General features: G+C 44.3%; 1 protein-coding gene and 1 long non-coding RNA gene across 11 annotated transcripts; one reads left to right on the forward strand and one right to left on the reverse strand.

Moving 5' to 3' along the window:
* Positions 1 to 7,566: 7,566 nt before the first annotated feature.
* Positions 7,567 to 23,555, forward strand: ZBTB24 (zinc finger and BTB domain containing 24). 10 transcript variants are annotated; one of them, XR_014267503.1, is made up of 7 exons: positions 7,570 to 8,389; positions 9,056 to 10,039; positions 12,416 to 12,583; positions 13,083 to 13,166; positions 13,851 to 13,934; positions 19,310 to 19,645; positions 21,641 to 22,319. XR_014267503.1 is itself a non-coding variant. In XM_082475213.1 (7 exons), exons 2-7 carry the CDS (start codon positions 9,085 to 9,087, stop codon positions 23,227 to 23,229), a joined length of 2,094 nt encoding a protein of 697 aa, XP_082331339.1. In that variant the 5' UTR covers positions 7,592 to 8,389; positions 9,056 to 9,084; the 3' UTR covers positions 23,230 to 23,555. The 10 variants fall into 10 exon arrangements, 7 of the variants coding, with proteins under 7 accessions (XP_082331343.1, XP_082331341.1, XP_082331342.1 ...); XM_082475213.1 differs by lacking the exon at positions 19,310 to 19,645 and adding an exon at positions 22,509 to 23,555 and having other exon boundaries at positions 7,592 to 8,389; positions 21,641 to 21,722; XM_082475218.1 differs by lacking the exon at positions 19,310 to 19,645 and adding an exon at positions 22,326 to 22,497 and having other exon boundaries at positions 7,592 to 8,389; positions 21,641 to 21,722.
* Positions 14,206 to 19,303, reverse strand: LOC309667243. The gene is made up of 2 exons (XR_014267655.1): positions 19,026 to 19,303; positions 14,206 to 18,644 (listed from the first exon to the last, which is right to left on the reverse strand). It is a non-coding gene; the product is annotated as an uncharacterized lncRNA (long non-coding RNA).
* Positions 23,556 to 24,053: the final 498 nt, after the last annotated feature.

Genomic DNA, 24,053 nt, shown 5'->3' on the forward strand with positions numbered 1-24,053 from the left:
GCTCCCTCTCTCCTGAGGAGGGAGAAACTTAATCCCTGAGCTGAGCAAGGGACCAAATGCCATGGCTCCCTTTTCATGCCTGTCTCCACAGAGTCTCTTCTTTCAAGTAAATCTATTTAATAGAGTGCAGCAGGTAGGAGCATTGGGTAGGGAGTGGGGAATCAAATTTCCAGAGCAGCTTATAGCTCTGGACATTCCAGGTCCCTAACACTCGCATGCAAATTACAGTTCATTACATGTAGGACTCTATTTAGAATAACCACAGACAGGGCTACCATTCCAGGCTGTTTGCTGTGTGCTACTGGCTTTACATACACTATCTCATTAAATTCTTACACATTGTATTAATACACACGAGAAGAGTTTCTTACCCAAGATCACATAAGTAGTAGAATCCAGATTCAGACCCTGATCAGACTAACTCCAGAGCCTTGCTCTTCCTTTACCACCTCCTACACTGTAAGTCCATCTTGGAAACCACCATAATGGTGTCAGTATTCTTGGGGCATTTCATTGGCCAGAGTCCTTTGGGCACTCGTGCATGCATGTGCGTGTGCATGTGCGTGTACTTTAGAATATAAAAATATTACAGAAGACTCAGGAAAATTTTTTCCGTTGAACCCAAGACTCCCTAGCCCCACCCCCTACATGCATTCACACCCCACCTGTAATGGTTGCAAGTTGTGTTTTCTTTAGCAAGTTAGGTCAAGAGGTCTGTGTCCCTAGGAAGGGAGAATGACATTTCTCCAATGAGAAAGGAGAACATGCATCATTTAAAAACCTGTTATTGAAATCTTTTGTTTAGAAATTATGCTTGCATATTATTATAAATAATCCATCAACTGGTGTCCTGAATACAATGAAAGAATATTCTGACTGGGTGTCAAGGGACCGTGAATTTCCTCCCTGAGTGAAGCAGTAAGAGAGTGAGTGGCCAGCCCTTGGTGCTCACTGGGGCTCATTACCCCCATGCTCAAGGATGCCACCCGACCACTTCAGGAAGAGGCTGAGGCAATGCCCATCCAAGGGTCAGGGAGAGTGCTCAAGCAGCCTGTGCCTCTTACATAGCTTGTCTAGATGTCGTATTTACTACAACTAAAAGAACACATAATTTCACCCAGGAAGGAGAGGTAGTGCCCATTTGACAGACCCTAAGATAAAAAGTAATATAATTACAGTCAATGAAATATGGAAAAGTAGGCAAAGGATTCTGCACTTCCTTTCCAATTAACACTCAGATACATCAAGTGGATATACTATATTTGACCATTCCTATTGCTGGACTATGTACTGTTGTACTATATTTTAAAATGCTGTAATGAAACTTTTTTCACCATATTTGGGATTATTAGCCTGATATAAATTCTGGGAAACAAAAGTACAGGGTGAAAGGATATGAATTTTAAAAAAATAAGATGATGATACTAAATGATAGTAATAAAAGTGGTGCTCTTGGACACTCCTGGGAACACTGTGAATTGCTATTTGGAAGGCAGCTTAGTAACAGGAATTGAGACCCATAAGAATAAATGGGTGGAAAGCAGAACCTTGTTACTTTAACTTGAATTAATAGTGATATTGAACATTATTACATATGTTGGTCATCAGTTGCATTTCTTCTTTTGTGAATTATTATTTCATGCCCTTTGCTCTTACTCATTGGGTATTTTTAAATTGTTTTGCATGAATTCTTTATGTAATATACACAGTAAATAAGTCCTATTTTTTAGGTATCAAAGTAAGAGCTGTTCATCCTCCTCTTATGATATTGAATACTTTTCTAAGCTCTGGAAGTTTTTCCGTCTTCAGAGATTTAATAAATATTCTATTTTGTTTTCTTCGTGTGTGTGTGTGTGTGTGTGTGTGTGTGTGTGTGTATGTGTGTTTATATTTAATTCTTTAAGCCGCCAAGAATTAATTTCGGGATATGTTGTGAGCTGTGGTTTTAAATTCTTCAAAACTCAAAGTAATAAATACTATGGTTTTTCAAAAACATTTTCAGTTTTATTATATATTTCATTTTATTCTCAGTGCATTTATTAAAAGTTTTCATAAATTCATTGGTGAAGGAGAAGGAGTTCAAGAACAGGGAAAAAGTGAGAGATATATTTTATATATGTATGCCTCAGTCTCATTGTGGGTGATTTTTTTTGTTTTATCTTTTTTGGTCTTTTTGTTTTGCTTTTACAAATGAAGGCCTGAGTAGAGGTATATCTACAAAGCCTGAGGGCCCTTAATTATGGGTGGTTCTGGGAATAATACTTAGAAGGGTAACATCTGAATTTAATGGACCTTTCAAAATTGAGATTCTAACCAGGAGGTGAAAGTCATTCCAAGGCTTAAGGAACACATATATTCCCCAAACCTGTGAGCCAGGCATGTTAAAATCTGCTTAACCTATACAGGCATGTGCATATTTACAAGGAACTCCCCCAGTCTAGGGTAAGAGATAAAAATATAAACAGATACACACCACCCCTGTGTACTGCAGGAGATATGGAGCCTAGAAACTGGAGCACTACTGAATTAGTGCTATAAAATCCCTATAAAGTGCTTTATAGTCCCTAGAAAATGCCCCATTGGCATTGAACATTGTCAGTTGCCTTTCTGTTCCCTTCAAATCCCTTTCAGTCATAATGAGCCTTGGACTATAATTTCTTCCAGCTACAGTTATCAGTCAGCTATCATAGCCTACAAAGATGTTTTCTGATGCCCTTTGTAATGGCAAAGGGCTTTCACCAACCTTCAATTGCCAGCTGATCATGGCCCTCTCCTTCCTTCAAACTCCTGCCAAGTTCTCCATTGACCCAGTCCACCCAGAAGCCGGTATGTGCTGGGCTCTGCTGATGAAGTCCTTGCAACCTCCCAGGGCCAAAGATGGAGACAAGGGTGGACAATGGATTTGGTGGAGAAAGAGAAAAACTCCTTCTTTATCAATATTCACTCTGTAAGTGATTTTACTTACAACAATTTATAGTCTATACCCTGATAACTCAAATATTAATATCTCAAGTTCTTTTCTCACCTCTGAACTCCAGACTCTTAACTATAATTGCCTACTGTATATCTTTACTTGGTTATCTAGTTGACATCTCAAATTCAATATGTCCACCCCATACTTGTTATTCACCCAACCTCTCTTCCTCCAGTTTTCCACCAGATCAGTTAATGGTAATACTGTATACTCAGTTGATTTGGTCTCACACCTAGGGATTAACCTTGATCACATTCCTTCCCTCACTCCCAACATCCACTCTCTCAACAAGCCCTGTCAAAGAGAACTACCTCCAAAGTATACCATGAGTCTGGACTTTTCTCATGTTTTGCACTGATTTCACCTAGTCTCTATACCTCTACTCATGTCCCTCTAGGATCTACTTTTCATCTAGTACCTGGATACTCTTAAAATACATAAATCAGGTTCATCAGTCCCATTTTAAAATCTTCCAATGGCCCCCTATCTCAGTTAAAATAAAATCAAAATTCCTTACTCTTGGTATATGTTAATTTTATGTGTCAGTTTGGAGGGTGTTTTTGGATGAGATTAAAATGTAAACCAATGACCTCTGAGTAAGCAGATTGCCCTCCATAATGTCAGTGGGTCTTGTCTAATCAGTTGAAGATGTGCATAGAACAAAAATACCAGCCTCCCCAAGCAAAAGAGAATCTTCTAGCAGCATGCCTTCAGATTTCATCTACACCATCAGCTCTTCTGGGTCTTGAGCCTGCTGGCCTATACTGCAGATTTAAGACTTCCCAGCCTCCATAATCATATGAGCTAATTTCTTATAATAAATCTAAATCTCTATATATCCTATTGGTTCTGTTTCTCTGGATAACTCTGACTAATACAGCATAAAGGGCCTTGTAAGGGCCCTGCCTAACTTTTCAACATATTCTCCAATTCTTTTTTATCTGTTCCTTCCTTCTTTTGTATTGACTAAGGACTTTTTAATTGTTTTCTCCTCTAAGGGTTTTGAAGTGCCTGCATTCTATTTATATCCATTGAGTGGTTACCACTATTCTTAACATGCATACTTAGTCTAAAGGCAATCAATACCTCTATCCTTAAAACACTTAATACCAATCACCAGCTCCCATCTTAAATGCTATTTTTATTCAATATTTTAGATCTAGTCTACTTGTTTACTATCCAAATTAGGCATTTTCTTTTCATAATCAGTGTTTGTTGAGATTTTTCATTTTTTGTCTCTCACCATTCCATCTTACATCTCAGACTTTCCTCCTAACATTATTTTCCTTCCTAGAGTAGGGTTTGTTGACAGTTAATGATTTCAGTTTTTGTTTGTCCAAAAAAACAAAATTTTTTTTGGCTGCATTGCGTGGCTTGTGGGATCTTAGTTTCCCAACCAGGGATTGAACATGGGCCCTCGAAAGTGAAAGCGCCAAGTCCTAACCACTGGACCACCAGGGACTTCCCCTCCAAAATTTTTTTGATTTTTCCCTTGTTCCTTATGATAATTTTATGGTATACAAAATAGAAACAGACAATCTGAATAGGCCTATATTGATAATGAAACTTAATCAATAAATAATAACCTTCCAAAATAGAAAGCATCAGGCTCAGATGGGTTCACTGGTGATTTCCACCAGACGTTTAAAGAAGAAACTATGTCAGTTCTCTATAGTCTCTTTCAGAAGACAGAGGCAGAGGGAATACTTCCTAGTTCATTCCATGAGGCCAACGTTACCCTAATACCAAAACCTGACAAAGACATTACAAGAAAACTACGGACCAATATCTCTCATGAACATAGATGTAAAAATCCTCAACAAAAATATTAGCAAATTGAGTCCAACAGGTATAAAAAGAATTATACGCCACAACCAAGTGGAATTTTATCCCAGATATGCAAGACTGGTTCAACATTCAAATATCAATTAATGTAGACCATCATATTAACAGGTTGAAGAGGAAAAATCACATGATCATATTAATAGATGCAGAAAAAGAATTTGACAAAATCCAACACCCGTTCATGATAAAAATTCTCGGTGAAATAGGACTAGAGGAGAATTTCCTTACTTGTTAAACAGCATTTACAAAAATCCACAGCTTACATCATACCTAATTGTGAGAAACTAGATTTCCCACTAAGATCAGAAATAAGGCAAGGATGTACCCTCTCACTACTCTTTTTCAATATCACACTGGAAGTCCTAGCTAATGCAGTAAGACAAGAAAAGAAGATAAAAGGTATACTGATCGTGGAGGAGGAATTTTTTTTTAATTCATAGATGACAATGACTATCTATATAGAAAATCCAAAAGAATCAACAACAACAACAAAACCTCCTGGAATTAATAGGTGATTACAGCATGATGGCAGGATATTAGGTTAATATACAAAAATCAGTTGTTTTCATATATATTGGCAATGAACAAGTAGAAGTTGAAATTAAAAACAATACCATTTATATTAGCACCCAAATAAAATAAGTACTAAGGTATAAATCTAACAAAATATGTAAAATATCTATATGAAGAAAACTACAAAACTCTGATGAATGAAATCAAAGAACTAAAGAAATGGAGAGATATTCCATGTTCTGAGTAGGAAGATTCAATATTGTCAAGATGTTAGTTCTTCCCAACTTGATCTATATATTCAATGCAATCCCAATCACAATCTCAGTAAGTTGTTTTGTGGATATCTACAAATTGATTCTAAAGTTTATTTGGAGAGGCAAAAAACACAGAATAGCCAGCACAATATTGAAGGAGAAGCCCAAAGTCAGAAGACTAACACTACCTGACTACAAGAGTATAAGCTACTGTAGTTGTCTTGGGGAAAGAATAGATGAATAGATCAATGAAACAGAAAAAGGAGCCCAGAAATATACCCACATAAATATAGTCAACTGATCTTTGACAAAGGAGCAAAGGCAATACAATGGAGCAAAAATGGTCTTTGCAACAAATGATGCTAAAACAACTGGACATCACATGTAAAACAATGAATCTAGACACAGACCTTACACCCTTCACAAAAATTAACTCAAAATGGATCACAGATCAAAATGTAAAACACAAAACTATAAAACTCCTAGGAGATAACATAGGAGAATACCTGGATGATCTTCAGTATGGCAATGACTTTTTAGATACAACACCAAAGGCATGACCTGTGAAAGAAATGATAAGCTGGGCTTCATTAAAATTAAAAACTTCTGCTGTGCAAAAGGCACTGTCAAGATAATGAGAAGACAAACCACAGACTGGGAGAGAATATTTGTGAAAGACATACCTGATAAATGACTGCTATTCAACATATACAAAGAACTCTTAAAACTCAGCAATAAGAAAATGAAGAACCCAGTCAAAAAATGGGCAAAAGCCCTGAACAGACACTTCACTAAAGATATGCAGATGGAAAATAAGTATACAAAAAGATACCCCATGTAATATGTCATTAGGGAAATGCAAATTAAAACAACAATGAGATACCACTACACAGCTATTAGAATGGCCAAAATCCAGAACACTGGTAAGGACATGGAGCAACAGGAACTCTGATTCATTACTAGGAGGGCAAAACGGTGCAGTCACTTTGAAAGATGCCTTGTCAGTTTCTCACGAAACTAAACATACTTTTACCATATGATCCAGCAGTAGCACTCCTTGGTATTTACCCAGATGAGTTGAAAACTTATGTGTACACACACACACACACATACACACACACAAGATGCTTAGAGCAGCCCTATTCATAATTGGCAAAGCTTGGAAGTAACCAAGACTTCTTTCATTAGGTGAATGGATAAACTGTGGTACATCAAGGGAATTCCCTGGTGGTCCAGTGGTTAGGACTCTATGCTTCCACTGTTGAGGGCATGGGTTCCATCCCTGGTTGGGGAACTAAGATCCCACATGCTGCAGGGCCAAAAGGAAAAAAAAAAAAAAAAAAAACCGTGGTACATTCAGACAACGGAATGTTATTCAAAAGAAATGAGCTATCAAGCCATGAAAAGATATGGAGGAAACTTCAATGCCTATCACTATGTGAACGAAGCTAATCTGAAAAGGCTACATACCATATCATTCCAGCTATATGACATTCTGGGAAAGACAAAACTATGGAGACAGTAAAATGATCAGTGGTTGGACTTCGAAAATCCTGGGGTTTAGAGGCAATTCAGGACAATGGGGGAAATGTCAAAGAAGAGGCTAATTTTAATAAAAACTAGTAAAATTTTTAAAGAGCTGGGAGGTAATTATGCCCACAGTTTCAAATTCTTGGAGACTAGAGATGGCAAGCTGGGGATCTGGAAGGGTGTGTTGGGGGGTATAAATTATAAACAATTAGGTGTTAGTGAAGCATAAGTTGAGGGAAAGTGCTGAAATAATTGGAGAGAGAAGTAGGAGGGGACTGAATTGGGGTGGGGCTTGTAGGCCATATCCAGAAGCTAGGCCTTTATCAGGAGGGTACAAAGGAGCCACAATGGATCCCAAGCAGGGCAGTGACTTCACTCTCTGGATGTGATTTGCATTTGGAAAGATCTCCTGTATTCCCGTGTATTGGAGGGAACAACACTGCAACTTAGGCTAGTTAGAAACCCTTAATAGTCTACTGAAGAAAGATGCTGAAAGTCCGAACAATAATGATCATTTTAATGATAGTAGACATGGATTAAACAATTAAGCCCATTTCATACTTAATCTTGTTTACCCCACAGCCACCCAGTGTTGGCACTGGTGTCAACTTCTCCATTTCACAAGTAAGGTAAACAAGGTTGAGAGGATAAGTAACTTGATCAAGATCACTCAGTACCCAGATCTGTTTAACTGCAGCGCTCTCTTCACGCCCTTGGACTCAGGCATTGGATGATGGTTTTGATGCTGATGATGACGGTGAATGTAAAGGCGATGATGACGGTGAATGTAAAGGCGCTTTCATTCATTCGGCACACATTAGAGACCTGAAAGCCGGCTTCAGCATCCAGAAAGGAGAAAAGACAAAACTGATTAAGGTGTCAGTGAGCAGCTAATAGGATATAAAACTTCCATAACTGCAGAGGACAACGCCGCTACTGCCCGCCGCCCCCCACTAACCGCAAACACCAGATCTGCCAGGACTCCGCTGGCGGCGCCGCCGGGGGACCTCAGGCTCCACTCCACCCCGCCCCGCCCCGCCGCCGGGCGCCTCCGCGGGCCACGTGGTCCGGCGTCCGCGCAGGCGGGTCCCAGCGCCGGCGCTTCCGTGTTGGCTGCGGCGACGGCGGCGGCGCAGGGGCAGAAGCCGCGCGGCGCAGAGACGGCAGCGGCTTCCCGGGCGGAGCTGGGGGCCTGGGCGGGCCCGGCGTGGGTGCGCCCGCCAGGCCCCGGGTGGGCCACCCGCGATCTGGACTCTGCCGGGCGTCCGGAGAGGTAGGTCCGCCACTGGCCATCCGTCGGTGGCGCGGCACCGCGGCCGTGTCGACCCCTCCCCAGCCGGCAGCTCCCGGGCCCGGCCCGAGAGGTCCAGGGTCGGAGGTAGGGGCCTCCCCGGCGGCCCGCTCCCAGCTCGGCGGGCTCCGGGGACTCGCCCTCCCGCAGCTCCCCGCACCGTTGGGCGCCAGCCTGGGCGGTCCGCGCCGCCTTTCCAGAGGGAGGCCGGATGTGCCTTACGTTATTATTACTTCATTGCAGCTACCCCAATTCACTTCGTTTTTCTTCGCTCTTTCTATTTTTGTGTCACAGGCAAAATGGCTAATAATATGTAAAATCGACGACACTGTAGTTTTCATTCTGATATTTATGCAACTATGGAAAGTTAGTGCAGGGAAGGACTTTAGAGATAGTTGATCCCAATTCCTTCATTTTACAGAGCAGAAAACAGACCCTGAGAGGTCACGTGGATGTCGGAAGTTCACCCAGCTGGGTAATGGTACAATAGGAATGAGAACCCAAAGCTAAGTTTTTAAATAGTCTTTTAAAAGTGGTAAATGATGAAATTTAGCCAACAAAGTGAAGTGACTAGTAGGTTCCTTTGGGCTGGGATTAATCTTGTTAGAGAATGCCTCTTCCTTTTTAAACATTATTTTCTTATTTCAGGTTTAATTCTTCTTGGGCTTCTAAAGAAAATGGCAGAAACATCATCAGAGCCTTCTGGGCAGCTGGTTGTACACTCAGACACTCACAGTGACACCATCCTGGCCAGTTTCGAGGACCAGAGGAAGAAAGGCTTCCTCTGTGACATTACTTTAATCGTGGAGAATGTGCATTTCCGGGCCCACAAAGCCTTACTTGCTGCCAGTAGCGAATACTTCTCAATGATGTTTGCTGAAGAGGGGGAGATTGGCCAGTCCATTTATATGCTGGAAGGCATGGTTGCCGACACGTTTAGTATCCTGCTGGAATTTATCTACACGGGTTGTCTCCAGGCCAGTGAGAAAAGTACAGAACAAATCTTGGCTACTGCCCAGTTCTTAAAAGTCTATGACCTGGTAAAGGCTTACACAGACTTTCAAAATAATCATAGCTCCCCAAAGCCACCGACTTTGAACACAGCTGGTGCTCCAGTGGTTGTTATTTCTAATAAGAAAAATGATCATCCAAAGCGGAAACGGGGAAGACCAAGAAAAGTCAACAGTCTGCAGGAGGGGAAATCAGAACTGGCTGCAGAGGAAGAAATACAGCTGAGAGTGAACAATTCAGTTCAGAATAGACAAAACTTTGTGGTTAAAGAGGGAGACGATGGTGTACTGAATGAACAGATGCCAGCAAAAGAATTGGAAGAATCTGAGCCGGCTTGTGAGCCAGGTAGAGGGGAGGAAATGCCAGCTGAAAAAGATGAGAACTGTGATCCCAAGACCCAGGATGGGCAGGACAACCAGAATCGGTGCAGCAAGCGGAGGATTCGGAGGTCTGTCAAACTGAAAGATTACAAACTTGTTGGGGATGAAGACGACCAGGGTTCAGCCAAGAGGGTCTGTGGAAGGAGGAAGCGCCCCGGTGGCCCTGAGGCCCGTTGTAAAGACTGTGGCAAAGTGTTTAAGTATAATCACTTTTTAGCAATCCACCAGAGAAGCCACACGGGTAATTACTCTTTCACAGCTTATTGGAATGTGTTTTGGAGAAGTAACAATAATAACAGCTTTCATTTATTGTGCAATATCTATGTGATGGGCATTGTAATAATGTATACATGTTATTGCATTGAATTCTCACAACAGTCCTGTGAGACAGTTAATACTGTGCAGATGAAAAGACTTAAGTCTAGAAAACTGAAGGTAACTTGCCCAGGGCATCCATATAGTGACAGGTGGGATTTGAACCCAAGGAACCTGATTCCAGAACCTCTCTACTTATTTGAAGTTGTTGGTTCAAGGCTTGAATGTCCAGGAATCAAGCTGTAGCCAAATTTAATATGCTTTATGATTCTTGACGATTCCTCATCTTGACCATAGCTGTGTTTTTGCCCAGATCTGTCTGGACAGCTCTCTCACTCAGCCATCTAGCTGTAAATGTCTTTTCCTTTTTGGTCCCTCCAGCCCCGTGCTGGCCAATAGCTCTTTTGTGAGGATGGAAATGTTCTATATCTATGCTGTCCATTTTGGTGGCCACTAGCCACTTGTGTATTTTGAGCACTTGACATGTGGTGAGTGTGACTAAAGAACTGAATATTTTATTTTAATTAATTTGAATAGCCACCATTCAGGTGGAGGCTAGGCGGACAGTGCAGCCCTAGCCGGAAATCCCTCCTCCTTTGAGCTCTCTCTTATGTACCTAACTCACTCTGCTTTGGGTCAGGCTGTACTTATATACCTGTAATCTACCCCTCAACCTAATTGTAAGCATAAGTATAGGGTCTGGTACTTAAAACTTCTGTCATCCAGCAGCCTGCTGTCTTATGACCTGGCAGCATCCAGCAGTGGGGTTCTCAGCCTGGCTGCATGTTATAGTCTCCGAGGGAGCTTCTAAAACTACCAGGGCCTGGGTCCCAGCCCCAGAGCTTCTGATTTCATTGCCTGGAGTGTTGGTGTTTTTAAAAGCTCCCCGGAGATTTCAAGTACAGATAGACTGAGAACCCTGAATTTTGGTTCTTTGAACACAATAGACACTTGAGAAATATTTGTTGAACTGTGACAGAGGCTAGTTTAAGGAGTTAAGTAGTTCTACAAGATTCATTAAGGAAAACAGCGTGTAGCATCTTCCCTTTTCCCCGTGGTTTCTGCAATTTTGCATTGAATCACTTTAGTGTGGGTCTCTTTTCTTCCATTTGAGTGGTTACCAGTAGATCCATACAGTCTGGAAAACCACCTTTTAGTTCCAGAAGAATTTCCTGAATTATTTCATAGATGATTCCCCTCTGTTTGCTCTGCTCTCTCCTTCTGGAACTCCTCCTGTTTGGATGTTGCACCTCCTGGACTCATCCTCTAATTTTCTTATCTTTTGTCTCCTGTTTTCCACCTCTTTCTGCTCTACTTTTTGGGAGATTTCCACTTTATCTTTCAACTTTTATTGTTTTTCTGTTTCTACTCTTATTTTTCTTTACTTCTAGGAGCTCTTTTGTCCTTTAAATTCTTTTTTTGTTTGTTTTTAATTAGAATCCTCTGTGAACCTGTTAATAACAACATTTACTTATTTGTTAATTTTTAATGCTTTCTTCACTCTGGGCAGTCTCTGTTTTCTGCAAGTTGCTTTTTCTCTTATCCGTTTTGGTATCTATTTCTACTACTAAAGGCCTTCCTTGACTGTCTGGTGATTTTTTTTTAATCATATTTGATTACATGCAAGAATGGTTTGCTAAAAGCTACTGGCAACACTGCAGATGTAGACAGGGCCTGTAGGCATCTTGCTGATACCCGGCATCACATTTTCAGCTCTCTTACCGCTGGCCCTTCGCATTCCAGGAGAAGATGCTCCACGTCCCACCTGGAGGCTGCAGGCCTGGCTGCCAGCATCTAGCGCAGGAGGGGGCAGAAGGCTGGGGGGAGTCTCATCCCAGATGGAAACTTTGACTTGCTCTCCCTGTGGTAGTGGCACTCCACTGCGCTAGGAGACCTCTAACCCGGAGACCCCTAGTCCAGAGATCCTTCATCTGATTTACCCTCTTCAGAGAACAATCTCCATCTTCTGCTGGGGAGAGGGTCAGTCTCCTGGTTACATGGAGTAGGAGACTGGACCTGGGGGGCCTAACTACCTTTGAAACAGACTGTCATTTATCCTCCCTCACCCCTATTTTCAGAGATAACAGGTGCCACCAATTCCTGACCTTGTGGAGGCTCTGTCTTAAATTAGGTTGTGTGTATCTCAGCGCTCCTCACCGCTGGCGTAGGACCCGTCTAGCTCCATCTTGCAAAATGTTATTGCTGATGTTGTCTCTCCTGTTCACTGTCGTTTTAATTTGGGAGGGGACAGAAGGATGTGCAGATTCTTGCTTACATCATGTTTCTGGGGCTCTTATTCCAGGGGAGCGACCTTTCAAATGTAATGAGTGTGGAAAAGGCTTTGCCCAGAAGCACTCCCTGCAGGTCCACACCCGGATGCACACAGGCGAGCGGCCGTACACCTGCACCGTGTGCAGCAAGGCTCTCACCACCAAGCACTCGCTGCTGGAGCACATGAGCCTGCACTCAGGTAGCGGGCTTGCGCCGGGGAGCCAGCTGCCACCAGGTTCCCATTCCTGGGGTGGGCATTACCGTGATCTAAATGGTCTTTTCTCAGCCTCGTATCATTCCCCACATGAGATGATTGAAAGACAGAATTGTGCACCTGTCAGGGCATAGTTTAGAGTTCTGCACAGTGTTGAGCCTTAAACTAGGGTTTATAAACTGGCTGCCAGGAGTGCAGTGTGCAGTCATGACTTGTTTAAGCACCAGAGTTTAGAATTATTTTACTTCGGATGCCTTTGTGGGGGAACTTGAATTCTCCAGTTCTGCCCCAGTCTCCACCACTCCCTGTTGCCTTACATGCTTTTGCACATTTATGTTACTGTGGTAGACTCTGAAGGCATTTGGGTTTGTAGACAAGTCACTTGTGTTATTTTTAGAAAATGGGGACCTGGGCCCACTGTGATACTTACCTTATTAGTGAGCATTCTAGTTCTTTATAGTTTTTTGCGTGTTTTGTTTGGCAGGACAGAAGTCTTTTACATGTGATCAGTGTGGAAAATATTTCAGCCAGAAAAGACAACTAAAGAGCCATTACCGAGTTCATACAGGTACAATAAAGTGAGAGAAAATTTGGATTGGTTGGGGGAGAAACGCAAATACAAATTGTTTCCGAAACAGTAGGTTCATATTGTAGAAGATAAATTAGTTTTTAGGGAAATAGTTCTTAAAAAGCAATCTAAATTTGGTGTCCTTGGGTTACTCTCAACTACCTTGTGATTTATATTAAATTTCTATATTGCAGTTTCAGTGCCACACGCAGAAACCCTGAAAAATTGGTATTGTTCAAGGCACCGCTTGACTAAGAGGGCACCAGTCGATTGGTTGTTAGTGGTGCCTGGACAGAGGTGTCACCAGCCCATAGCCGTCAGTCCAGGCTTTCTGCAGCCTGGCTCCACCCATTGTCCTTTTTTCTTTCCTGCCAACTGATAATAAACGAAGGGGGGATTGGGAGCATCATTTGAGATCGGTTGGCCACAGTGACACCAGTGCGTTGAGGGAAAAAGGAGATTACACTTAGGGAGACTGGAAGGGTCCCACCTCTGTTGGGAAAGCAGTGAGCCGAGATGCCTAGGAAACTATTAACTGTTACCAAATTTAATTTAAAAATTGTTGTGTTATTAAAGTACCATATTTAAAGTGATTATTTTTCAGGGAAGTGCTTTAACACAAATCACTGAAGAAATGCAGGGACAGCATATATGCACTGACACTTTTTTTATTGTTGCGACAAGGCCACTCGTTACCGGAATGTAACCACTGCCGCCGCAAATTCATGGATGTGTCTCAGCTAAAGAAACATCTACGGACACACACAGGTAAAAGTCCACCTCACCCTGTCTTTCTAGTGTGCTTTATGTTTTTAGGGGAGCGAGAAATGAAGTACTGGGAGTCCCCTCCTCAGACTGAGTTTTTGTAAATTGTGTGGGAATTTTATAAGTAGATCACGTAAAAAGCCCAGGCAGAATGCTGTCGCACAATCCTGTGGGGACATCCCATGTCTGTAGGTTAGCAAAATGGAGCGTACTTACTGAGCATTGTTCGTAAATGAAACCTCATCTAATACCACAAAATAGTACAGTCTGAATCAGGTTGCGTGTTTAAATTTTAATTTACCTCAGCATTGAAGATTATCAAGATAAATTTTTTAGAAAACTAAACAGACACTAAGGCAGCACAGGCACTGAGGATTTTTCCACTTTCTCTCCTAGAACCAGTACTTATAACTTAAGCATCACCGCCTCTAGAAAAATCAGTTTCCAGGATGAAGAGGAGGCAGGATCAATTAGGGCAGATCAAATTCTTTCATTTAAGATCAGAAGAGTAAAAATGTGGGCCTTTTAGAACTTTGGGTAAGAAGCTTTTCTTAAAAAGAAACATTTCTTAAAAAGAAACCTGTTAGTTTTTCTAAGAAAAACTTCCCATTCTAGATTGATAGTTTAATGATTCTGTTAAATTGTCTACCAACATTATATATCAGATTGCTTTATGTTGCTTTGGACATTTTTTTGAAAACACATGTTTTTCTCAAAGTCATTTACTTTCTTAAATATCTCATAGGGTATGAGTTTTATGAAAATGGATCTCTATACAGTCTTTCTACAGACATCATTAATAGGTTCTGTGAAATTTAATTCATCCACTTAACACATATTTACTGAATAGTACCAGGCACTGGGTACCAGGCACTGTTGTGGGCCCTGAGGATACAGCACTGCCTGAGATGGACAGAGCCCCTGGTCTTGAGGGGTTAACATTCAAACAGGAGACAAAGAACAAGCGAGTGAGTAACCTGCTAGGTGGGGTAAGTGCTCTGAAGAACTAAACACAGGGACAGGAGGCAGGAGGGGCAGCTGCCCTTTGACATGGGGGCTTGTCCGGGTAGGCCTTGCTGATGAGGTGCCAGCTTGGATGGAGATCTGCGTGCTGTGGGGAGTGAGCGAGCCGTCGAGTGTACCCCAGAGAAGAGCGTCCTAGGCAGAGCAGAACGAGGTGCAGCGTCGTGCCGGGGCAGGGCGGTGGGAGTAGGAGGGTGCAGTGTGGGTGGACATCAGAGGCTGCTGGAGCCCGTGTGACACGGGGTTCCCGGCCTGGCTGTGTGCTTCGACCCCCTGAGAAGCTTTAAAAAAGGCAAAGCCTGGTCCCACCCCCAGAGATTCTGATTGAAGTGACTGGGGAAGAGGCCTTGGAATTGGCATTTTTAAAAGCTCCCCAGGTTTTTCTAGTGTGCGCTGAGGCCTAAGAACTTCTGAAGGCACAGTAAAGACTTTGGATTTTATTCCGAATGGGATGGCTTTACTGCGGGGAGTGACATGATGTAACACAAAATGTTAATAGGATCACAGCAGCCGCCGTGTGGGGTGAGGCAGGGGTGCAGGCGCCCGTAGGAGGGTGGAGAGACCCATTAGGAGGCGGTGCCGGGACAGGGGCTTGGCGCAGGGCGGCAGTGGTGGGGAGGCGGCGAGTGCCCCAGCTCCAGATGTATTCGGAAGGAAGACTCCCGTGATGGGCCCACGATTGGATATGGGGGTGAGAGGAGGGGAGGCGGAAGCGTCCGGAAGGGTGAGAACCCGGGGAAGGCGGAGGGACAGATGGAGAGTTAGACTTTAGACACGTGGGGCGTGAGACGGCCGTTTGGCACCCAGGTGCACGAGCGGAGGAGACGGCTGGGTATCTGTGTCCGAGCTCAGGGGGCACCGCGAGCAGCGGTCGAGATTCCCGTGCTTACACACAGGCCTGTAGGCAGCGTGTGGGGTTCTGAAGAGAACCCCCGCGGGAGGGCGGAGGTGGAGGAGAGCCGAGCTGCCTCGGTTACGTGGCGCAGTGCCCGGGGTGAGACGTTTCATCTTCTGAGCATAAGGTGTCAGTGAGGCTTCTGGTCTTTCTGAGGAGAACCAGGTCTTGAACTGGGGGTGAAAGCAACACGAGCCCTGTCTCCAGGATCCCAGCAAACTCTGCTCCACCCGCTGCCCTGAGGAGCAGAAGAGAGAAGTGGAGGATGCGATGGGTAGGAGAGGAGACGCGGGGACTCTGTAAAGTGGTTTGTCTGACTTAGAGATAAGAGGTCAAACCCGTCAAAAGATTGGGCTCTTGGAAGCAGAGACTGTGCCCCCTCTGTCCTTAGCCTGGAGAATATGCACGACGTGGGTGTTGAAAAGAGTTGGGGTGCCGCTCGCCTGCTTCCCGGGCAGAGAGGAAGGTTTGGGAGAGGCTGCCTGGCCGAGCTGGCGCTCAGCCTCCGCGGACAGTGGTGAGAACAGCCGCTGGCAGGGCAGGCGGGTCCTGCCGAGAGGGCCACGCCCATTGGAAAACCAAGACTCTCTTCTCTTAGCTCTTTAAGTGCAAACTCTCTCTGGGTTAGATATCCTTTGCCAAGCACAAAAAATCAGAGATAAACAAGAGGTGCTTTCTTCCCTAGAGGGCATGTTCAGTGGCGGGGGGACGGATGCAATTTGAAATGGAAGCAAGGACAGGCAGTGCCAACGAGGTCGCTGCAGCTCAGTTTTTTCCCCATACCTGGAGCTGGTCAGGCTTTCAGGAACTGAGCCAAGCCATGCCAAGCAAAGGAGTGATAAACCATCAAGTGTGTTCACTTAACAAAGGGACTGCACCTTTCTGCTGTCTGCAGTACCGCCTTCCTGACATCACTGTACCTGCAAACCAAGTTAGTGATCCCAAGATTGCTTGGTGAGCTGGGGGCAAGTTCAGAGAATTAGCCCAGGTCATGGAGAAGCCTGGTGCGTGGCCTCTGACCACAGTACACACAGTAGAGTCCCAGCCTTCCAGTGTCCCTGTCCCTTGTGTGGTGTTAGGTAAACACTGATCCACCCCTGCGGGCTCCCACTTACTCCCAGGTAGATCCCCTGCCTGCGACACAGTTAATTGAGCCACAGCTTTCATTCACAGCCTCATTTTGTTGGATTGGATTTGAAGCTTCCTAAATCTCAGCCACGTTTTCAGACTATCCATTAACGTTGCTCGTCCCCAACTTTGAGAGACCTGGGGGCCCCTCACTGTAACATGCCCTTCCAGAGTTTACATGTGATCTAGTAAGAACCTCAGTACAGCGTGATACGAGCCCCAGTAGAGGTGTGAACATAGGGACAGAAGTGTTTCACTTGCCCTGGGAAGGTCTGGGAAAGCGTCCCAGAGGAAGGACCTGAGTCTTGAAGCCAGAGTAAGTGCTAGACAGACAGAGGAATCTGGAAGAGGTGTTTCCAGACAGGAACAGGATGCGTGGGGTTGACGATGTGAGAGGCCAGCATCCGGAGGCCGTAGTGAGGAATTCCACGGTGAACAGCTAGAGTGAGACTGCTGACAAGGGGCAGGCCCCTGGTGAAGCGGGGGGTGGACTTTGGGCAGAGAGGAGGCATATTTTGGTTCGTGCATTGAAAAGGACTCAGGCAGCCCCAGAGGATGGTCAGAGAGGGAGGGTCCTGGGGGTGAGCCAGTTACCAGGCTCTGGGGAAGAAAGATGAAGGCCTTCAAATCAAGAGAGTGGACAGAAGAGATGTACTTAAGAGATTTTTAGTCTAGGAAAAAAGAGTCACTGCATATGTGGCGAAGTGTTAATAGCCCAAATATGGGAACATGAGTGCCCCAGGAGAAAACTGGGCAGGAGGACCTGAAAGGCATATCACAGAAAAAGACATAGGAATGGCCAGTAGACGTCTGAAACAATGTTAACTGCATTAATTGTCAGAGAAAAAGAAATGTGCATTTCTTTTGGCCCGTTAGATTGACAAATATGTGAGGAAATGGGCATCTTTAAGTTCTGTTGATGGGAAAGGAATTTGGGAACTTCCTGGAAAGAACTTTGGCAATATAAATCAAAAGGTAAGCTGTCTAGTTGTGAAAAGATGTTTGCATAAGGATGTTCATCATAAGCAGAATTGTTTATAATGTCACAAGCTTAAAAGTGACCTAAATGTCCCTCAGTAAGGGATTAGTTAGGCAAATTTTGGACAAGATACATAGTGGGACACAAAACACCCTTTTAAAATGTTTGTTTTTAACCATTTTTTTAAGATGAATTTTCCATTCCCATTTGACGTTACAGACCAGCATGCACTGGCTCATCTCATGGTGTACATAGTATATCACCTGTGTGTGTGCACAGAGACGCCTGTAAAGGTGTTCATCACAGTGTGAGGTGGCAATCTACAGGGGAATTCTGAGTGTTTTTTGTACACTTTGTGCTTTTCAGTATTATTTGAGTCTTCTACAGTGAACATTGTTGATTTTTGAAGAAAAGGAAAGCAGCTGTTTGAGGAATTTAAATGTACAGAACTAGATTGCCAGTCGAATGTGCACTCGGAGCAGACTGGACTGTCGGGCCTGGCTGGGTGAGGGGCTGGACGCTGCTGCGTTAACCAAGATGGTCACGTGGGTTTGAGCTAATGGGGTAGGAAACCCGGCCATGATACCCAACAAGCCCGCAGGAGCCGGTACCGTCTGGAGCTGGGATGGGGATTCACAGGTCGTCAGAGTGGGGTGGGATGAGTGGCATGTACAGCTGAGGAGAGGGTCTGGAAGGAAAACTTCTGAGTTACTTAAATATTTCTGTCAGCATCCCCCTGGGTGGAACCTATAGTCATACTCGTGTCTCTGCCCTGTCCTTTGATTGCCATTGTCTGATCCTCCTGTAACCAACTCCCTTCTGGCCCCGCTGCCACCCAGGCCCTGTCACCTCACCTTTTCTCTTTCGTCTCCGTCTGCTTCCTGCACCTCCTGATCCAGGCCTCGGCACTGTGGCTTAGACTGTTGCACAGATTCCTACAGCCGCCCCTACCCACCGTCCCCACGTATATTTTCTCAGTACTTTGTCCTGTCTGTCCTCTGCTAAAAACTTCCAGAAGTCCCACGGGTCCTCTGCCTGGAATTTACGGCTCTTCGTGGCCTGGCCTCACCTTTTAGGTCCCAGGCTCCTCAGAGTGAATTCTCATCCCTCTTTGTCCTCACTGTGGTCATTTCCGACACCCGCTGTGTGGTCATTCTGCTTATCCTAGTACCTGAATGGGGCCCCTCTCCAGTCCAGCCAGCTCCTGCCTCGTCCTCACCCATCCTCTCCGCAGTATTGTTGATACCACTCATTTGAGTGTTTAGTCAGCTGCAGCCCTGCTGCGGTACCTGATTACCATGTGTATCTTTTTCAGGCTGTGATCCTGTCTTTTGTTTCCTTTCTGTTTCTCAGCTCTGTGCTTTGTTGAGGGTCCGTCCATCCTTGTAGAGCTGAGGCAAAGGAAGAAGGAGTGTGTCGGTGAACCGGAGGCAGTGGAGCCGTGTAACCATTACCAGAACAAGTTAGGAACCAGAGGAGTAGGAAGACTTTCCCCAGATTCACGTTGGCTAGGAAAATTTGCCTTCTTACTGTGCTCGAGGATGTTTCTGGAAAGAATTTCCAGTATTGAAAACATTTGCCAACAGAATCCCTGAGGTGTTGCAACCCCAGATGGAATTGAATGATAACGTGAACATTGTTATATGTGCTCCCCACACAGAACTTTACAGTGACAAGCGGACAGAGCAGGTACTCAGTCTTGGAATTGGGAGAGGGAGAAAAACCGATATCAGAATAGAACGCAGCTCTGGTTGGAAAGCCATGGAAAGAATGGCAGTGGCCTGGTTTTAACCTTTGGAGTGGTAAGAGTTACTGCTGCAAAGATGCAGACTCACCCAAATTGTCACAAGTGTCCTCTGCCTAGATTGAACTTGGGGAAACATCTCACCTGAATTTTCTAGTCGATGCTGTGAAAGGGAAGCTACCTGACCATCCCCCACTTCACTCATCCCTTGTTGTTATATAGTTAAGTGGGATTTTGCTTTTTTCTTTTTCTTTTTTTTTTTTTTTTTCAAATTCATAGTTCCCTTGCCTGCATTAGGATCACTTAGTTGCGTTTCTGGAGGGCATGGCAGTCTGTCATTGTATGTGCAGTGTATAAACTAGTGCTAAATAAATGCTGTTGAAGGCTTATTAAAATTGTCAGGGACTTCCCTGGTGGAGCAGTGGTTAAGAATCCGCCTGCCAGTGCAGGGGACACGGGTTCGAGCCCTGGTCCGGGAAGATCCCACACGCCGCGGAGCAACTAAGCCCGTGCGCCGCAACTACTGAGACTGCGCTCTAGAGCCTGTGAGCCACAACTACTGAGGCCGTGCGCCTAGAGCCCGTGCTCCACAACAAGAGAAGCCACCGCGATGAGAGGTCCGTGCACCGCAATGAAAAGTAGGCCCCTCTCGCCGCAACTAGAAAAAGCCTGTGCGTGATAACAGAGACCCAACGCGGCCATAAATAGATAGATAGATAGATAGATAAATAAATTTATTTCTTTAAAAAAAAAAATTGCCAGACCCCACTAGGGGTCTGGAGCAGTCACGACATCTTATGTGGGCCTTAGTTCCCACTCTGTGAAATTCATTTACTCAACAAGGATTTCTGGAACAGTGTGCGAGGCCCAGTTCTAGGCACTGGGGTCCTAGGAGTAGGCAGACCCACAAATCATCCTACATAAGAATGGGAGAGATAGGTAATAAATAACATACAGTATATAAGGTGGCGATAGCATTGTGGGAAAACTGACTTGGAAAGTGGACCAAGACGTGCTGGGGCGGTGCTTTGGGTGGTGATAAAGCCTCACTGGTAATGTGACACTTGAGCAGAGACTTGAAGGCAGTGTGGAGAGTGAACCACACTGGGAGACCCTGGGGGAGACATGCCAGGGAGAGGGGATGATGAGTGCGAGGGCCCTGAGCGCGGCTTGCTTGGGGTGTGGTGTTCAGGGGCTCTCCAGAGACTGTGTGGTGAGCAGGGGAGAGTGCCCGGTGAGGTTAGGCAGGTTTGGGGCGAGGAGTGGCAGTGGGTGGACAGATCTGTCAGAGCTGTGGTTCCTTGTAGGCCCAGGGCTTTGGCTTTTATCTCTGGATGGGATGGGGAGCCGCTAGAGCACTTGCAGCAGAGCGTGATAGGATCTGACTGTGTAAAGGGTCACTCCAGTTGCCTCATTCATTGTGGACGACAGGGAAGCAGAGCAGAAGTGGGCAAACTCCCGAGGAGGCTGCTGCAGGGAGGTGATGGCGGCCTGGGCCAGGGGTGGCAGTGGAGGTGGTGAGAGGTGGTCAGGTTCTGGATACACTGGGAAGGTAGATATGTGAATAATCCATAAGTCACCCTAGTACTCAGGGGGCCTTGGGAAGGTCAAGCAGTAAAGTGTGGGAGTGTAAGTTACCTAAGGGTGGACTGTACAGGAGCGAATGTGTTTCCTTCGTAGAATCACTTACCTCCTTGTTTCAGTGTTTAAGTGTTTGAGGGAAAGAACTGTACCCACTTTCCCTGTATCCTCCTGGCACCTAGGACACAGAGCTCAGGTACGTAGTAGGTGCTGGCTAAGTGCTTCATTCATTCACTCATGCTTATTGAGGGTTCAACTGGTATTGCCTTTGTTCTTTTTTATATTGTGAAACTATGGGGTGGTTTTTGCTTTTTGTTTTATTTTGGATGTATATTTCTGAACGCTTTCCCCTTTTTTAGGTGAGAAGCCATTTACTTGTGAAATCTGTGGCAAATCTTTCACAGCAAAGAGTTCTCTTCAGACCCACATCAGGATCCATCGGTAAAGTTTTGCAGATCCTTTTCTCACGTGGAGTCCTCATCCAACCCTGGCATTCAGTAGGGTGACATACATTCCCTATATAGTCCTTTTCCCCAAATTATTACTCTAGTAGAATTTCCTGGGCAGTTTATTATTTTGTTTTATCTTTTCAATAAAGAAATTCCTCAGTTAGGCCAAATCAGGAAAACTGATTCTGGCCAGCAGAAGTTTGCGTTATTGATGTCATTTCTTAAATTTTGATTTATCTTCAATCAAAACTAAATATTAAATTTAATATTTTCTGAATAAATTATTTGTTCACACAACTTATTTCCGGATTTGATTTAGTAGTTCTTCTAACACAAATAATTAGGGGCTACTCAAATTTTTAATATTGAAATCAATCATATATATTTATTTGGCTTCTAGAATCTAAAAATTGGCTGTGAGAACTAAAAACAAAAAAGAACTTGGTGTGTAATTTATTACTATTTACCTTCTTATCTGAAATACACACTGTGGAATCATCAAGTTTTATCATATCTGACCCAGCGTCACAGCCCCATCTACCACCTGTCCTCAAACACCCCTCCCTGCCATTGTTTTTTTTTTTTTTTTCTGAAGATTAGAAACTGAAGCCCATGGCAGGCGTGACTTGCTCCAAGTACTTAAGTTAGTAAGAGAACCCATGACTTATGCTTCCAGTCAGGTTGATTTTCCTCTCGTCTTGACTGCTTCTCCCTAAATGATCAGGAAGTGATAAATAGATCTTCCTGTTTTTAAAATGAAATGTATACTTTCTCGTAGAGGAGAAAAGCCATATTCCTGTACCGTGTGTGGCAAATCCTTCTCTGACTCGAGTGCCAAGAGGAGACACTGCATTCTGCACACGGGCAAAAAGCCTTTCTCCTGCCCTGAGTGTAACTTACAGTTTGCTCGCTTAGACAACTTGAAGGCTCACTTAAAAATTCATAGCAAAGAGAAACATGCGTCCGATGCCAGCAGCGTTTCCGGCAATAATAATGCTGAAGAGGTCAGGAATATTCTTCAGCTACAGCCCTATCAACTCTCTACCTCCGGAGAGCAGGAAATTCAGCTTCTTGTAACTGATTCTGTACATAACATCAATTTCATGCCTGGTCCCAGCCAAGGAATCAGCATCGTCACTGCAGAGAGTTCCCAGAACATGACGGCAGAACAGGCTGCTAACCTCACCCTGCTCACGCAGCAGCCAGAGCAACTGCAGAACTTAATTCTTTCAGCTCAGCAGGAGCAAACAGAACACATTCAAAGCCTCAATATGATTGAAAGCCAGATGGAACCCTCACAGACCGAGCCAGTGCACGTCATCACACTCTCCAAGGAAACTCTGGAACATCTTCACGCCCATCAAGAGCAAACAGGGGAGCTCCATTTAGCAAGTGCTTCAGATCCGGCTCAGCACCTACAGCTGACACAGGAGCCTGCTCCGCCACCAGCCACCCACCAGGTGCCGCAGTCCACGCCGCTCGGCCAGGAGCAGAGCTGACCCAAACACGTGCCTGACTGCTCCGTCGGTCTCTTCTCCGTCAGCCCGCTGTGACTGGATTGTGTGCTTGAAGTCAGGCTTTCTGCAACGCTCACTCACAGATTCTTACAGAGATGTGGTAGCTCACTGAGCTGGCCCATAGCGTCCATCCAAGAGGCAAGATGTGTATATCGTGTCTTATATCTAATACTGATTTGGATTTAGCATTTCAATATCGATGAATGGTTTTCATTTTCATTTACTACATCTCTTAAAGACTTGTGTAACTTTTCTTTGGGGGGCATGGCATTAAACTTTTCTGTGAGTATTAAATGTTCACAGCCATAGTTATGGTCTTGCTGACTTTTCCAGTTTTATTTTTTAGAATGAAGAAAATCATATGTTGTATTGGGTACAAAGGTTCATTGTCCCTTCCCCCTTAGGCAACACAATTGCCACTACAAGACAAGTTGGGGCCGAATATGACAGATTACAACTTTGGGGACTCTGACCTTTTAATAACTTCCAATCCCCTAAGACAGAGTAATTTCTCAAGATTTAATCTCTGTGTGGTACCGTGGGCTCATCATGTCGTGTTTAAGATAGAGTCAAAGACATGTGACCTAAATGTCTATTTTAACTCAAAATTCACAAAACAAGAAAGCCAAAAGAATAGGATTATTTTTTAAATTCTAAACTCGACTTTTCTGAGAAACATAGATTTACATGTTTTTTAAAAGCAGGTTGTTAAAAATTTAAAAGTCTAATTAAAGTATGAAATTGGATCAAGATATTCACCCCAAATAAATTCTGAATTTTTGTCAGCTTTGATATTTGATCTCCAT

This window comes from Balaenoptera physalus (assembly GCF_965194825.1).
Source record: "Balaenoptera physalus genome assembly, chromosome: 9".
Taxonomy (NCBI): domain Eukaryota; kingdom Metazoa; phylum Chordata; class Mammalia; order Artiodactyla; family Balaenopteridae; genus Balaenoptera; species Balaenoptera physalus.

Excerpts from the sequence above, each read along its gene's own strand:
- ZBTB24 (XM_082475213.1), top strand. The coding sequence starts at position 9,085 with ATGGCAGAAACATCATCAGAGCCTTCTGGGCAGCTGGTTGTACACTCA. Across the intron at positions 10,040-12,415 it reads CCACCAGAGAAGCCACACGG|GGGAGCGACCTTTCAAATGT; the intron begins GTAATTACTCTT and ends CTCTTATTCCAG. Across the intron at positions 13,935-21,640 it reads ACATCTACGGACACACACAG|GTGAGAAGCCATTTACTTGT; the intron begins GTAAAAGTCCAC and ends CCCCTTTTTTAG.